Source organism: Mandrillus leucophaeus, unplaced genomic scaffold (genome assembly GCF_000951045.1).
Source record: "Mandrillus leucophaeus isolate KB7577 unplaced genomic scaffold, Mleu.le_1.0 Scaffold282, whole genome shotgun sequence".
NCBI lineage: Eukaryota > Metazoa > Chordata > Mammalia > Primates > Cercopithecidae > Mandrillus > Mandrillus leucophaeus.
This window is the reverse complement of record NW_012102943.1, coordinates 2,278,798-2,294,668: the sequence shown is the minus strand read 5'-3', so window position 1 is coordinate 2,294,668 and position 15,871 is coordinate 2,278,798. Positions and strand designations below refer to the sequence as shown.

Here is a 15,871-nt window from a genome sequence, read left to right as displayed (position 1 = left end):
CTCCTGACCTCATGATGCACCCGCCTCGGCCTCCCAAAGTGCTGGGATTACAGGCGTGAGCCACCACGCCCGGCCTCTTCTTAATTCTTCCAGGCTTTTTCCATGCTCTCTTTTCTTTCCCTGGTTATTTAAAAATTTTTATTACATCTAGAATTTATTTTGGTATAAGGAATAAGCTAGAGAGCTCACTTTGTGGCCATCCCATTGTCCCAACACCGCTGATGAACTTGTACCTTTCTCCACTGGTACAAAACCCACTTTGGGCACAGACATAATCCTTAAGATCATCCCATTGATCTAAGCGACTTCTGCCTAGGACAGAACTGCCTTTAGTTCTGCTGGTCACCATTATTACTTTCTATGTCAGAATTTTCTGACTATTCTTTTTTATCTGTTTTCTTTTTCTGTTTATTCTTGCGTACTCATTTCTCGTAAGAATTTTTCAATCAGCTTCCTAATTCCCCCAGAATAAAGCAGGGTATTTTTGTTTGTTTGTTTGTTTGTTTTGGAATCACCCATAAATGAATAATTAATTAAGGAGAATAGACAACTTTCTAATATCAAGTCCCTCTATCCAATAGCAGGGTGTTCTTTTCAACTATTTAGTCCTTCTGCTGAGCCATTTTGAAATGTCCAGCTATGGAAGTCAAAAAAAGAAAAACGTTAGGAAAAAACAGAAGTCAGCTAGGCGCAGTGGCTCATGCCTCTAATCCCAGCACTTAGGGAGGCCGAGGCGGGCGAATCACGAGGTCAGGAGTTTGAGACCAGCCTGACCAACATGACGAAACCCTGTCTCTACTAAAAACACAAAAATTAGCCAGGTGTGGTGTCGCGTGCCTGTAATCCCAGCTACTCAGGAGGCTGAGGCAGGAGAAGCCCTTGAACTCGGGAAGTGGAAGTTGCAGTGAGCTGAGATTGTGCCATTGCACTCCAGCCTGGGCGACAGAGTAAGACTCCATCTCAAAAAAAGAAAAGAAAAAGCAGAAGTCAATAAACAGATAACCATAATGAGATACCATCTGGCACCAGTCAGAATGGCAATTATTAAAAAGTCAAAAGAAGTCTGAGTACTTTGGAAGACTGAGGCAGGCAGATCACTTGAGGTCAGGAGTTTGAGACCAACCTAGTCAACATGGTAAAAACCCGTCTCTACCAAAAAATACAAAAAAAATTTAGCTGGGCATGGTGGTGGGTGTCTGTAGTCCCAACTACTCTGGAGGCTGAGGCACGAGAATAGGTTGAACCAAGGAGGTGGAGGTTGCAGTGAGCCAAGATCGTGCTGCTGTACTTCAACCTGAGTGACAGAGTGAGACGCCGTCTCAGAAAAAATAAAAGAAAAGAAAAAGTCAAAACATAACAGATGCTGGTAAGGCTGTGGAGAAAAAGGAATGTTTATGCACTGCTGGTGAGAATGTTCAGCCACCATGGAAACCAGTTTGGAGATTTCTCAAAGAACTTGAAGTAGAATTACCATTCGACCCATCATCTCATTACTGAGTATGTATCCAAAAGAAAACAAAGAGTTCTACCAAAAAGACACATGCCCTTACATGTTCATCACAGCACTATTCACAATAGCAAAACATGGAATCAATCTAGGTGCTATCAACGGTGGATTGGATAAAGAAAACGTGTTACATATACACCATAGAATACTACACAGCCATAAAAAAGAACAAAATCATGGCCTTTGCAGCAACATGGATGACGTTGGAGGCCATTATCTTAAGCGAATTAACACAAGAATGGAAAACCAAATACTGCATATTCTTACTTATAGGTGTGAGATAAGCATTAAGTATACATGGACACAAAGGTGGCAACAACAGATACTGGGGACTACCAGATGGGAGACAGAGGAGAGTGTGGGCTAAAAAAAAAAAAACACCTACTGAGTGCTATGCTCACTACCTGGGTGATGGGATCGCTTATACCCCAAACCTCAGTGTCACACAATATACCCATGTAACAAACCTGCCCATGCATCCTTCAATGTGTAATAAAAGTTGAAATTATAAATAAATAAATGTGGCTGGATGTGGTGGCTCACACTTGTAATCCCAGCACTTTGGGAGGCCAAGGTGGGTGGATCGCTTAAGCTCAGGAGTTCAAGACCAGCCTAGGCAATATGGCAAAACCTGTTTCTACCAAAAATATAAAAATCAGCTGGGTGTAGTGGGTGTGCCTATAGTCCCAACTACTAAGGACGTTGAGGTGGGAGGATTGCTTGAGCCTGGAAGGTTGAGGCTGCAGTGAGCCCTGACTGCCACTGCACTCCAGCCTGGGTAATAGAGCAAGACCCTATCCCAAAAATAAATAAATAAATAAATAAATAAATGAAATGTCCAGGGGGGGCAGTTCCTGGTCAGTCTATGAGTAACCGTGGGCTGAGCATGTCCCCTTGTTCAGCGAAAGCAGATTGCACTGCTCCCAGAATCAGGGGACCTTTGTAGGAGGCCTGGTTGGATAACTGCAGGGCTGAAGGAGTGGCAACGGCTGCCGCCCACCTCTTTCCGGAGCCTGTGTCAGTGGTCTCCTCTTCTCTGTTGCAGACACTTGCAATGCTTGTGACTTAATCAAGCCTCATTTCCACAGAAGCATTTGGGGATAAACAAATAACCCAATGCTTCCTAGGCAACTAGTCAGGCATTGTCTCCCCTGCAACTTTTCTTGACCATTGCCTTCAATGCCCAGGACCCGTCACAGAGGAGCCAGGGGACCATTTGGCTTGGGCCACATATTCATAAAAGACCTCAAATTTACCCTTCTCACTCCATTGTCAATTGAGGTGAATCATGGAAGCACATTGAGAAAACTGAAAAAAGACGTTCACCAGACAACTTAAATTTGAGTCCCATTATCAACCATGCCAGACGATGCAATATGAATTTCATACCAACCATAACCAATTTGTGACTAGCACAGCTATATTGGAGGATATTGTCCTATGTAAAGGAATATGTTAAAAATTAAGCCTATATGTTTTGAATAACACATTAAGCATCACTCAAACTTTAATTGGGGCAGGGCGTGATGGCTCACACCTATAATCCCAGCACTTTGAGAGACACAGAGGTGAGTGGATCACTTGGGGTCGGGAGTTTGAAACCAGCCTGGGCAACATGGCAAAACCTGGTCTTGACTAAAAATACAAAAATTAGCTGGGCGTGGTGGTGGGTGCCTGTAATCCTAGCTACTAAGGAGGCTGAGGCAGGAGAATCGCTTGAACCTGGGAGGCGGAAGTTGCAGTGAGCTGAGATCGCACCACTACACTCCCGCCTGGGTAACAGAGTGAGACTCCATCTCAAAACAAAAAAACAAAACAAAACAAAAACCCCTTAATTGGTATAGTGCTTTCCGTTGTATCAAAAACTTGAAAGTTATATCAGTTTATCATCCAAATCTTAGATAGTATGATTGAGCTACTTCAAATAACATCTTTTTGTATTCAGATAAATAAAATAATAATATACCGTCTTGCATTTTTAGTGCTAAAATAAAGATTAAACATATAGCTTGTGCAATTGGAATTTGGCATAACTTCATTTTTTCATACGTTGAAGGCCTCCAAAATGAAATAGTCCCGAGGCTTGTTGAGGGCAACAAGAGCTGTCAGTGTAACGTCTTGCCTCATGATCCTAAGCCTAAGAGGATCAGGTTTTAACCCCATCCCAACTCACATAACGATTTCCTTCCGTGTCTGCTCCAGCATCATGTACTGCGTCCACTCCTGTTCACTCTCGTATGTCTTAGACTGATCCACGATCTTTTGGAACATCGTCCTCTTCCTACAAAACACATCAGTCTTAGTAAAGGGAGCAAATCTTAGAATAAGGCAACACCTGAGCTGCTAACATTGGCTGATTCAGATGGAGGCTTATTAAATCAACAAAATTCACAAAACAAGGTTGAAAGAACCAAGGCCTGGGAGTGAAGACCTAGGTTTAACCTAAGTCTCTGACACTGATTTGTTATCTAATCTTAGCAAATCTCTTGTCCTGAATCCCGGTGTTCCCATCTGTACAATGGGGGTAATAATATCTAACTCATAGAGTTGTAGCAAGAATCAATGTGTCCATAACACACGTGTTGTGCCTGACACATAGTATATGCTAAACTAATTGGAACGATGATGTTTGTTATTATTATAATCATTGTTGCTGGGTGCAGTGGCTCATGCCTGTAATCCCAATACTTTGGGAGGTTGAGGCAGAAGGATGGCTTGGGCCCAGGAGTTTGAGATCAGCCTGGGTAACATAGTGAGAACCCATCTTTACAGCAAATTAAAAAATTATCCGGGAGTGGTGGTATTCCTGTGGTCCCAGCCACTCGGGAGGCTGAGGTGGGAGGATCCCTTGAACCCAGGAGGCAGTGAGCTGTGATGGTGCCACTGCACTCTAGCCTGGGCAACAGAGTGAGATCCTGTCCCCCCAAAAAAAAAAAAAATCTCTCTCTCTCTCTCTCTCTATATATATATATATTCACACACACACACACATATACACACACATATAATATATATACACATATATATACACACACATATAATCATTGTTACTTTTACTATTAGAATGAGAAGAAATACCAACTTGAAATACAGGGCGAGGTCTGTGGCAATGATTGCAATGTCCATCATATGGATGGCATGCTCATGCTGTCGGCGATTGAGGTTTTGAAAGATATTCAGGCTCTAAAGAAAAAAGCAGAGGCAAAATGGGAGAGGATTGATGCTGGCAGTAAAGTCACCCAACTACCAATGGCTATCCCAGATGATGGCAGAGGCAGCCCAGGCCAATGGAAAGAATGCTCCCTGGGCACACGTAGGCTCCTTGTGAAATGGAGTCTCTGACCCAGGCCCCGCGGGCAGTGCACCCTTGGCCCTCATCCTACCTCGTCTCTGAGCAGTGTTTTGCCAAACTCCAAGTGGTGTCTTTCCAAGATGGAGGACCCATGGAGCTTGGCCAGTGGGTTCTGGGATCTGAATGAGAAAGAGAGAGAATCAATATGGAGTGGACAATAGAAAATTAGGGCTAAACATCAAGTCTCCTGACTCAGTCTTCAGCCTTCTCCACAAGTGATTCCAAGTTCCTTTTGGGTCACGAACTCATTAGAGAATCTACTAAATAGCATGGACCCGTTCCCCCAGAAAAAACCACAAACGCACACAATGCCATAAGGGATTTTAGGGGCATTAGCATTGGCCCATGCTTCAAGATCATCTAGCCCTGATTCTTCAGATCCAAGTCTGAAGGAAACCACTGAATTTCCGCAAGCTATATGTTTATTCATTTCTGTATTCAATAAACACTTGTTGAGCACTTACTATGTGCCACACACTGCGCTAAGTATTTAGATTCTCAAAATGTAAAATGTAAACCCAATATCTGGCCTCAGAGCAGCATGGAAGTATTGAGAAGACTCAGAGCAGCATGAATTCAGAGCTTGTTAATGACTTACAGGCCATAGGCCCTGAACGGAGACTCAGTTTTCTCATCTGTAAGTAGGGATAACATTAGCCCCTGCTCTGCCTAGCCCAGTGGGTGGTTGTGAGGATCCAATGAGATCAGGTCCAAGAACTATGCTTCGTGGGCTGTCTGAAATATAAGCTCTGTGAGGACAGGAGCTGTTTTGCTCATCAGAGCACCTCCTTTGCCTAGCATAGAGCCTACCACATTATATTCGAAGCATTATAAATATGAGATGAGTGAATGAACCATTACTGGTTATTAACGTCTTGGCCCAAATTAGTGCAGCAGGTAGGACAGGGAAGGAGACGAATAAAGGAGTTTAATGCATTTGTTTTCTACAGCTGCTATAACAAACTGCCACAAACTTAATGGCTTAAAACAATAAAATTTATTATTTTACAGCTCTGTATGGAGTCTGAAATGGGTCCTTAGGGCTGCTTTCCTTCTGGAGGCTCCACAGGACAATCCATTTCCTTGCTCTTTTGAGCTTCTAGAGGCCACATGCATTTCTTGTTTGCAGGCGATGCCTCCATCTTCAAAGCCAGCAGGGTAGCGTCCTCTCTCCTCTCTGACCTCCTGCTTCCCTCTTATAAGGACTCTTGGGACTACACGGGGCCCACTTGAATGAATAATCCCTATATCTCAAGATCCTCGACTTAATCACATCTGCACAGTCCCTTTTGAATGTAAGGCAACATACTCCCCAGCTCAGGGATTTGAGATCTGGACATCTTTGGGGGATCGTTATTCTGGCTGCTACAGGAGGAGACCCAGGTCCCAAGGGCAGAAGGCAGTGGGAAGCTGTGGACCACAAGGCTTCCCTGTTGGCCAATGAGTCTGCCTGGGGGCCACACAGAGCTGGCTAATGAATCCGGAGGGCTGGGGGTGAGGAGGGAAGCTGACTCACTTCATCTGGTAGAGGTTGTTGGTGCCTCTGTGGTCAATGTCATGGCAGAAAGCAGCAGTGACCATGGCCAGGGCCTCCAGGTCTGTGAAGTAGCGCTTCAGCTTTCCTGTCTGGAAGGGCAATCAGAGTGCAAATCATTCCTTTTGTGTAGGGGCTGGAAGCAGGGCTGAAAAGGCAGGTGTGAGAAGAAGGGCCCAGAACTAAAAACTCATGGGTCTGATCTTGGCTGTATCCTGGCTCCAGAGGCTGACTGGAGGATTTCCCAGGGCTGAGGGGTTTTTTGGACATGGGACTTTCAGTGCTAGAATGGGGAAAGTTCCAGGTAAATGGGAACAACTGGTCACCCTATTTCTGAGTTGACTTTAGCTGGTCTCAGCTCCCTTTGAACCTCAGTAGCCCAATCTGCATACTGAGGGTCGAGGATTAGATGAGTTTTAAGAAACTTGTAGATGTCAGGTTTTAGGATTTGGAGAATTTCTGAACATGACCAGGCTGGTAAAGCAAATCTTCCAAACGTGGTCTACTGGTTTAAGCACAGCCTGGAGGAACCCTTCCCTGGGATTCTGCCAGACACTTAACTCCTTGTTGATGCTGGGTGTTGAAACAAAATGTGGGAAAGCACTCTGGAGAGCTGATGCTGACTCTAAGAAAGCAATCACTCTAAGTGGTGTTCTTGTCACCCTCTATGGTAGCCTGGTCAGAATTCCTGCTTCCGGGCCCTAGCACCTACTCTGGCCTGAGCATTTCAGCCAAGGGAGAAGGGACGAGGATGATGAAGGGCAGAGATTTGCATCATGATCTGGATGGTGAAATAATTTTAAATAAAACACAAAGGTCTCCAAACCCTCTGAGCCAAAAATATGAACACAAATACACACACAAAAAAAGTCCATCCAAGGGTATTGTGACACTGTAATAGTGAAAGATTGAAAAGACTTCCAAGTCCAACAATAGAATACTATGCAGCCTTAAAATTGTATCATGGATAAGCCTTAAAAACATTATGCTAAGTGAAATACGCCAGACACAAAAGGACGAATACTGTATGATTTCACTTATATGAGGTGCATAGAATAGTCAAGATGAAAGAAACAAAAAATAAGATAGGGCCAGGCATGGCAGGTCACACATGGCAGCACTTTGGGAGGCTGAGGTAGGAGGACCATGTGAGCCTAAGAATTCAAGATCAGCCTAGACAGCATAGCCAGACCCTGTCTCTACAAAACTAAAAATTTAGCTGGGCATGGTGGCACGCACCTGTGGTCTCAGCTACTTGGTGTTAGGCCCAACTGCGTCATTTTGTAAGCTCCCCATTATTTTGCAGACCTTGGTCAAAGTGAAACATTTCACGGGGGTTTGGGTCTAGAGAAACATCCTTCCTAACCACCTGACCACAAGGCAGACAAAGGCTCAACTAAAGAAACATTTCTATCATATCTTGCTGGGCAAAAGTCCAAGAAACACCACAATGGCATCCCACCAGGCCAAGGGCAAAACCGCCTCATCATGAGAACATCTTATCAATAGCCTGCCAGGCAACAAGCCAAACTGCCCAGACCCCTCCCACCCATACCTATAAGTACCCCCAGCCTGTAAGCAGCGGTGGGCTCTGGCATTAGGCCGGTTCCCGCTTCTGTAGGTTTTATGCTGGGCGTAAAGCCTGCATTTGCTGTTGAGCCACCCTCTTTCTGTGTGTGTGTGTCTTTCTTTAACCCTCACCTTCCCTTCAAAACCTAACATTTGGGAGGCTGAGGTGGGAGGATCGCTTGAGCCCAGGAGGCCGAGGCTGCAGTGAGTCGTGTGTTCTCAGCACTGCACTCCAGCCTATGTGACAGAGCAAGACTATGTCTCAAAAGAAAAAAAATTCTAAGAGGATAGAGATTAAATGTAGACTCCTCTACAATTTCTTATTACCAAGAGACTAAAAATATTTGAGACTGTTACTAAACATGTTCTGTGCCACAGTGACAGATTGTACTATGGGAAAGTACATGCTTCCAGAAATTACTATTCACAGACTATTGATCTACAGATTGCTGGCGTGACAGACAGTTCACAATTTTTGCTTGCTTCCTAGTGTTCACTAGAAATAAAAGTCACTAAGGGTTAAGAATTCTAATTAATATAAGGCTATATTAACATATATTAATATATATTTCTTTATTATTTAGAATTCTTAACACAATTAAAATGTTATTTATAATATAGTAATAATTAAAAATATATTATGAATAAAACAATAATGGAAACAATTCTATAAGCAATTATATAAGAGGGCAAAAAGTACTTTTGGTAAGAAAAAGCTATAAGATATGAGCATGTTTTATTTTGTTAAGGGGAAAAAATTTTTTTTGTCCTAAAGTAGGATAACTGGTTGCTCCAAAATGAGAAGAGGAAAAACTACAAGACAAAAGCTGAATGGATAAGAAAGTTGTAGAAGGCTTGTGGAGGATAAATCTTGTGAAAGTAGTTGTATGTGTGATTAAGCTGGCTAAGATTAGAAGAAAATTATTTGTGAGTTTTTCTGAAATTTTGAAATTAATGCTGTCTTAAACATTAATGTCAACAGTACACTGATGCAAAACTAGAACTTGGACCTCTCTTTTAAAACAACATATTTTCTTTGAGTATTGGTCTGCTTTTAATAGGAAATTTATATTTTAGGTAATTGGCCTAGGAAACAAAGATTCTGTGCTTTACCAAATTGATTTCCTGTACTCCAAGTTGTCTTTATTAGGTTTTTGATCACTTAAGAAAACTGAGTTTTCTTTATTAAAAGAGCTAAGGTCTTTCTATAAGTATTTAACTTACTATATTTTTATTTATTATTTATTTATTTATTTAATTTTATTTATTTATTTTTTTTGAAACAGAGTCTTGCTCTGTCACCCAGGCTAGAGTGCAGTGGTGCAATCACAACTCACTGCAGTTTGGACCTCCTGGGCTCAAGCGATCCTCCCACCTCAGCCTCCTGAGTAGCTGGGACTACTGGTGCATGCCACCACGCTGGGCTAAATGATCTTATTTTGGGCTGGGTGCAGTGGCTCATGCCTGTAATCCCAGCACTCTGGAAGACTGAGGCAGGTGGATCACTTCAGGTCAGGAGTTCGAGACCAGCCTGGGCAATATGGTGAAATATCATCTCTATTAAAGGTACAAAAAGTTAGCTTGGCCTGGTGGCATGCACCACCACATCACAGTCCCTTGGGAGGCAACCTTACAGGATGCTATGAAGGGACCACAAAAAAGTAAGTGTACCACTGGACCCTGTTCAGGAGCTATGCAGACTTATGAGTGGACAAACTTAACTGAACTCTGTTCAAGCACCACTAGGTGGCCTCTTTTCCAGTCCCCAAGGGCTTATATTGGGTTTGGTTTACTCTGTTCTGTCTCCCTGATGGTTCAGAACTTATTATTTGGCCAGGCTCACTCCTGCTCCCAAATAGCTTTCCCTGAAAGTTCCCATAATAACTCGCGCAATCAGAGGCCAAAGCAATTGATAACCAGAATTACTACCGACCTCAAAATAGATGAAGATAAGTTAGCGTCTATGAGGAAAGTTTCCAGTGGTGCTCCTGGGGGCTCACTCTTGCTGGTAGAGAGGTACCAGTAAGTACCAGTAGTAGGGAATTTAAAGCTAATTATACATTAGAGGGAAATCTTCGATTTTATAGTCAATCAGGCCTCCCAGGGTTCAGACAGGTAGAAGCAACTCTCTAAAAAGTGGATGAGAAGATTCATGGAAATACCTAAAGGAACATGATGCAGCTTTAGACCTCCTCTTTGTCCTTGTTGGGGCTTGCATATGGGGCTGAACAAAACCGAATGTTGCACTTATCTTTTCTCTGATTTTAATACTACAGAAAGCTGAATTTAAAAGGTGGCTGATACTGCTGTTTCTCTAAACACTGCCACAATTTAAAGAAATTTCAGAAAATTTCTCTGGGGAAAAGAACACACGTTGTGTTTATGGGAGCAGCTAACAGGTGGTTTGCAGGCATCTTGAATGGTGAATGGCAAACTTTTCTATTCCAAGGTTTTTTCTAATCTTTATTTTTTTTAAGTGGATTTCCAGATTACTATGACTTGCACTGCCAGGCTAACTACAGAAATGGATACCTCTTTATATGAGGCCATTGAAAAATGAAATATGTTCCTAATTGTCATTATGCCCCAAACAAAGACTATAACCAATGACCAATTGAACTGTTGATTTTTTTTTTTTTTTTTGAGACAGAGTCTCACTCTATTGCCAGGCTGGAGTGCAGTGACGTGATCTTAGCTCACTGCAACCTCTGCCTCCTGGGTTCAAGTGATTCTCCTGCCTCAGCCTCCCAAGTAGCTGCGATTATAGGCACCTGCCACCACGCCTGGCTAATTTTTGTATTTTTAGTAGAGATGGGGTTTCACCATCTTGGCCAGGCTGGTCTTGAACTCCTGACCTTGTGATCCACCAGCCTCGGCCTCCCAAAGTGCTGGGATTACAGGCGTGAGCCACCGCACCCGGCCCTGTTTAACTATTTTTATACCTGTGACATGGTTACCCCCAAATAAACAGACTGAGGTTGGGGGTAGCTTGCAGCTTTCTTTCACTTTTTGTTTTATATGCATCTCTATTCTTGGAATCCTTTTACACTAAACTTGTACTGCTTTCATGTCATTCTTAAAAGACAACAAATAGAGAAAGAAGAACAATGCTATTGCTACCATGTAAAGTCTGCATGAGATTGTCTAGTGTGATGCAAGCCCACCCTACCAGCCCCACCAGCCCCACCATACCACCAGCAGGGAGAACATGGTCTGTCCCACGTTGAAACCGTGCCGCCAGTTGTGGTAGGTGATCTTGCGGTAGCCCTTACTCAGGGAGTACATGAACCGCACCAGGGCCTGTGAACACATGCACATCAGTGAGGCAGGACACACCTGAAATGGTCTCATGAGGGTTGGAATAACAAAAACATGAAGAAAGCATAGCCCATGGCCCTCTCTTTTGAGGCTCAAGGTCCTCCAACCCCATCATTGGGCCAGGAGGTGAGAACTTGTAATAAATGCAACTATGCTGTGAAAGTACTTTGCAAACTGCTCAACACTAAGATGTTGTTGTTTTGTTGTTAGGAAGCGAGCTGAGCATGCGTCATTCCTCTGACTGAGCTTCATCAGTGATTTCCAAACTGTGCCCTGGAGAGCAACTGTCCTTGGAGAAGCTAACAGGGGCTCTACAGGGGAAAAAAAACAAAAGGACTCTTTTATCCACTGATTCTCAAACTTGCGTGTGCATTAGACTCACTTGGAGGACTTGTTAACACAGCTTCTGATTTATCAGAGCTGGGAGTGTGTGTGTGTGTCTGTGTGTGTGTGTGAGAGAGAGAGAGAGAGAGGAGAGGGAAGAGACGGAGAGAGAAAGAAAGAGAAGAATGTGAATTTCTGGTAAGTTCTTAGGTGATGTGGATGTGGTCTGGGGCAACACTTTGAGAACCACTGCTTTAATCAAAATCATACAAGTTCAGGAAATTCTGCACACCGTATCCCACTGCCTTCCACACACACCTTCTCTCTGGTCCCCCATGCCCCTAGACTCACAGCAAAGCTTAGTAAGGAATCCTGCAGGGAATGAGCCCTGTTTAAATTGGTTTAGCCCACATTTTCTGCCCTCATTTAACTATAGGACCCATTTTTTGCAGCACGTCTATTCTCAGCCTTCAGAGCTTAGTATCTCAGAACCCACTGCAAGAAACCAACGCACCCAAAACATCACACCTCACAGGACACAGAGAACAGCGCGTCTCTTTTCTTATAAATGACTCATCTGTGCAACATGACTAATTCTTTAAATCCTAAATGCTGAGGGTAGATTCTTTTTAAGGTAGTTTACAGATTGAGTTTGTTTCGTTTTGTTTTGTTTTTTAAAGCAAGCAAGTAAGAAAATAAAAAAGGGAAATCGAAGATGTTTGTTTTGACCTCACCTCTTGTGGAATGTGAAATTTATCCACCACTTTGAGCTCATAATACATCTGTATTCCACATTTCACCAGCTCCAGTTCTGTTAGGGGCAAGTCACTGAAGTGAAATTTATTAATTTCATATTTCTCTGCATCTGGCAGCTCTGCTTGCTGTATAAAGAATAGAGTCAAGCGATGAGGAAACATGAAGTGTTTCTGGGTGCCCACCTCCTGTCCAGCCCTGTCCCTATCCTGGGTCTGCTGGAAGGATCAGAATAGAGTGATGGGGAACAGGCTTTGCAAAGAGACATCCCTGCATGCTCAGGAGCACCTTGCACTTGTTATGCATCAGGCCTTGTGCTGCCCCAGTTCAGCTCACCAGGATCTCAGCCAGCTCCTCTTCCTCACATTCCCATGGCTCCTTCCCATACACCTCTCTGGTTTTCTGCCAGGACCCAAAATCGCAGGGGAAAAAAAATAGGTTACAACATGCCTCCGCGTTTCCATTCCCATTTATCTCCTTCCTCCAAAGTCCTTGCAACAGAACCACCAGCGCAAAGAGGATTCCACTTAACATTCATTGATGCACAAGGTCCTGGACTTTAGAGCCATACAGACGTGCATTCAAATTCGAGCTCTACCTCTTACTAGCAGTGTTATTAATGCTTCTCATCTGCAGTTTCCTCATCTGTAAATTGAGGATAATAAACATACGTAACTGGTGAATTAAAATTCAATTGTGCAAAGTCATTCTTAAGTAACATATGTAAAATTAAATAATCCATATAAAACACTTAGCACAGTGCTTGGTGCATAGTAAGCACTAACATAAATTAATGTTGTTGTTGATAGTTTTATTGTTATTATTACTGACAGGGAGTAAGGAGGCCTTGGCCATAGTCCTGGTTCTTCCTCTCATTTGCTGTGTAACTTGAGGCAAGTTCCTTCTCTCTCTGGGCCTATGTCCCCATGTGCCAAAGGAGGGGGAACTGGACCCTGTTACTTGCTCCCTGACTTCTTGACTCAGAGCAAAATCTGTCAACTTGTAACTGGTTCACTGAGGTTGTACCCGATAGGTTGCACATACCCATTCTTTGGCTGAAACTGCAGACTGAGTCAAGCAAATCATGAAGCAATTTATTCAAACTGGATGTTTTCTCCTCTGAATTTACCAGTTATTGAAATGAAATGATCAAATTTGTTGTGGTATCTTCCCAGCTTAAGAAATGCCCTCTAAAAACATTAGCCTGTCTTTCTTTTTTCTTTTTTTCTTTTTTTTCTGATCTCACTCTGTCAGCCAGGCTGAAGTGCGGTGGGGCAATCACGGCTCACTGCAGCCTTCAACCTCCATGGGCTCAGGTGATCCTCCCACCTCAGCCTCCTGAGTAGCTGGGACTACAGGCACGCACCACCATGCCTGACTAATTTTTGTGGGTTTTTTTTTTTTTGGTAGAGACAGTGTCTCACCATGTTGCCCAGGCTGGTCTCAAACTCCTGGGCTCAAGCAATCTGACCACTTTGGCCTCCCAAAGTGCTGAGATTATAGGTGTAAGCCACTGCACCCAGCTTAATAGGGTCTTTTAAGTGAGCTGACCCCACAGGAGGGAGGCTCTGAGAAACTGGTAATTGTCCACTGGTCTTCCAGATAAAGCTTCCTCTCAGAGTAGGGGCTATGGCTGGTTGCCTCTGTCTCCAGTACCACCTCATTCCTGAGCACAGTAAAAAATGGAGTTTCTAGAGCTGTCAAGCCAACATCTGACCCCAAGAATGAGGTGTTTCTGCAAGGAATAGCTGTCCCCAGGTCACACAGTGCAGTCATTATGTACCACTCTCAGGCACTCATCTGCTCATGCACTCATTCATCCATCCATCCATCCATTCATTCATTCATTCATTCATTCATTAATGTATTCATTCATTAAATGTTGAGGGCTGCTGCATCCCTGTGCTAGGCAGGAAGGATACAACCGTGCACAAACCCACGCCCAAGCTATGTTCTCATGGAGTTGCAAGTTTTGCCTTAATGTGGCCACATCTCTGAGACGCAGTCTGTATTAGAGTAGAAACAGGTAAAGAACATTACCCACCAAGATTTTCTGAATTTCTTCATTGTCACACTTCACATGATATTTTACTATGTCCTGGAAAATATCCTTCCTATTTTCAAGTTTATTCATGGACTCATAGGTGTCAGGATTTAAGACAGACCAGCCCAGAAATTGAGCCAAAGACTGAAAAAGAAAGAAAGGAGGAATCAGAGACAGAACACCTAAGTTTAATCTCGCCTCTAAAACTCATAGCAAGAGTCTCTAGGCCTCTGTTTTCTCAGCTATAAAGTGGGTTTCATAAGCTGTGTGCTGCCCACCTTGCAGAGTTCTTATAAGGCTAAGATAAAGGAATGGATGGGACCACAATGTAAGCAAAGCACTAACATACATAAAGCACCATTCTTATGTGTAATAACTTCACAAAAAGAGAATGTGTTTTTGCATATGTGGGGATAGGGGATATACAGGAACACTGTACTTTTTGCTCAATTTTGGTAAGAACCTAAAACTACTCTAAAAAGTAAAGTTTGTTAATTTTTTTTTTTTTTTTTGAGGCAGGGTCTTGCTCTGTCACCCAGGATGGAGTGCAATGGCACAATCACGGCTCACTGCAGCTTTAACCTCCTGGGTTCAAGTGATCCTCTTGCTTCAGTCTCCTGCGTTAACTAGGACCACAGGTATGCACTACCATGCCTGGCTAATCTTTTTTTAACTTTTTGTAGAAATAGGATATTGCCCTGTTGGCCAGGCTGGTCTTGAATTCCTGGGCTCAAGTGATTCATCTGCCTCAACCTCCCAAAGTGCTGGGATTACAGGCATGAGCCACCATGCCCAGCTTGATTAAATTTTTTAAAAAGGAAATGTGGATTTCTCGGACAGCACATCAGTGCAGTACAGAAGTGAGAGTGAAGAAAGTGGTTGATGAGGCTGAATCAGGATTATAGCAACCATGCTGCCCCATGTGATACAGCAGTGACATCCAGCCCCCTCCAGCCTCCCCCAGCAAGCTGACTCTGAGTCCCAACAGCAAAAGGCCTCCTAGCAAGCCATACCTCCATGAGCGTCTCATCCATTTCATCAAAGGGCTTCCCATCTTTACGATTGTAAAATGTGGCCACTCCAACAATTTCTTCCTTCTTGTTCACAATCGGCATTGAAAGCACATTTTTAATCATCCACCCAGACTCATCCAGAGGCTCTTTCTACAAGAGAAGGGATAGATTAGGTTTCCTCATGTTCCAGGCCACAGAGGCAATGATGATAGATTTCACACGACATCATGACCCTGATTGGCTGAGAGGAGGTGGCAAGAGGATGGAGTTCGCTGGATTTTGCATGAGTTTAATTACCAACAACTACCACGAGAAATAACCCATCTGGTTGGAATTCCTTAAGTCAAGTAGCCATTTTGTGCTCACCCCTCAGATGTCAGGCCCAGTGTGTGTCAGGCAGTATGTTACGGGGATGTACTGATGTGTTCACCCCTCAGATGTCAGGGCCAGTGTGTGT

General features: G+C 43.5%; 1 protein-coding gene across 2 annotated transcripts in view; it reads right to left on the bottom strand.

The window, feature by feature from the left end:
* Positions 1-15,871, bottom strand: part of PDE6A (phosphodiesterase 6A, cGMP-specific, rod, alpha) — a 92,602-nt gene that overhangs the window by 22,182 nt on the left and 54,549 nt on the right. For both annotated transcript variants that reach the window (XM_011985375.1, XM_011985376.1), the window contains 9 exons: positions 15,415-15,564; positions 14,402-14,545; positions 12,694-12,759; positions 12,339-12,485; positions 11,155-11,262; positions 6,376-6,485; positions 4,891-4,978; positions 4,590-4,690; positions 3,681-3,788 (listed from right to left, as the gene is read on the bottom strand). In XM_011985375.1, coding sequence (XP_011840765.1) covers positions 3,681-3,788; positions 4,590-4,690; positions 4,891-4,978; positions 6,376-6,485; positions 11,155-11,262; positions 12,339-12,485; positions 12,694-12,759; positions 14,402-14,545; positions 15,415-15,564 — 1,022 coding nt within the window. The remainder of the gene's footprint in view (positions 1-3,680; positions 3,789-4,589; positions 4,691-4,890; positions 4,979-6,375; positions 6,486-11,154; positions 11,263-12,338; positions 12,486-12,693; positions 12,760-14,401; positions 14,546-15,414; positions 15,565-15,871) is intronic.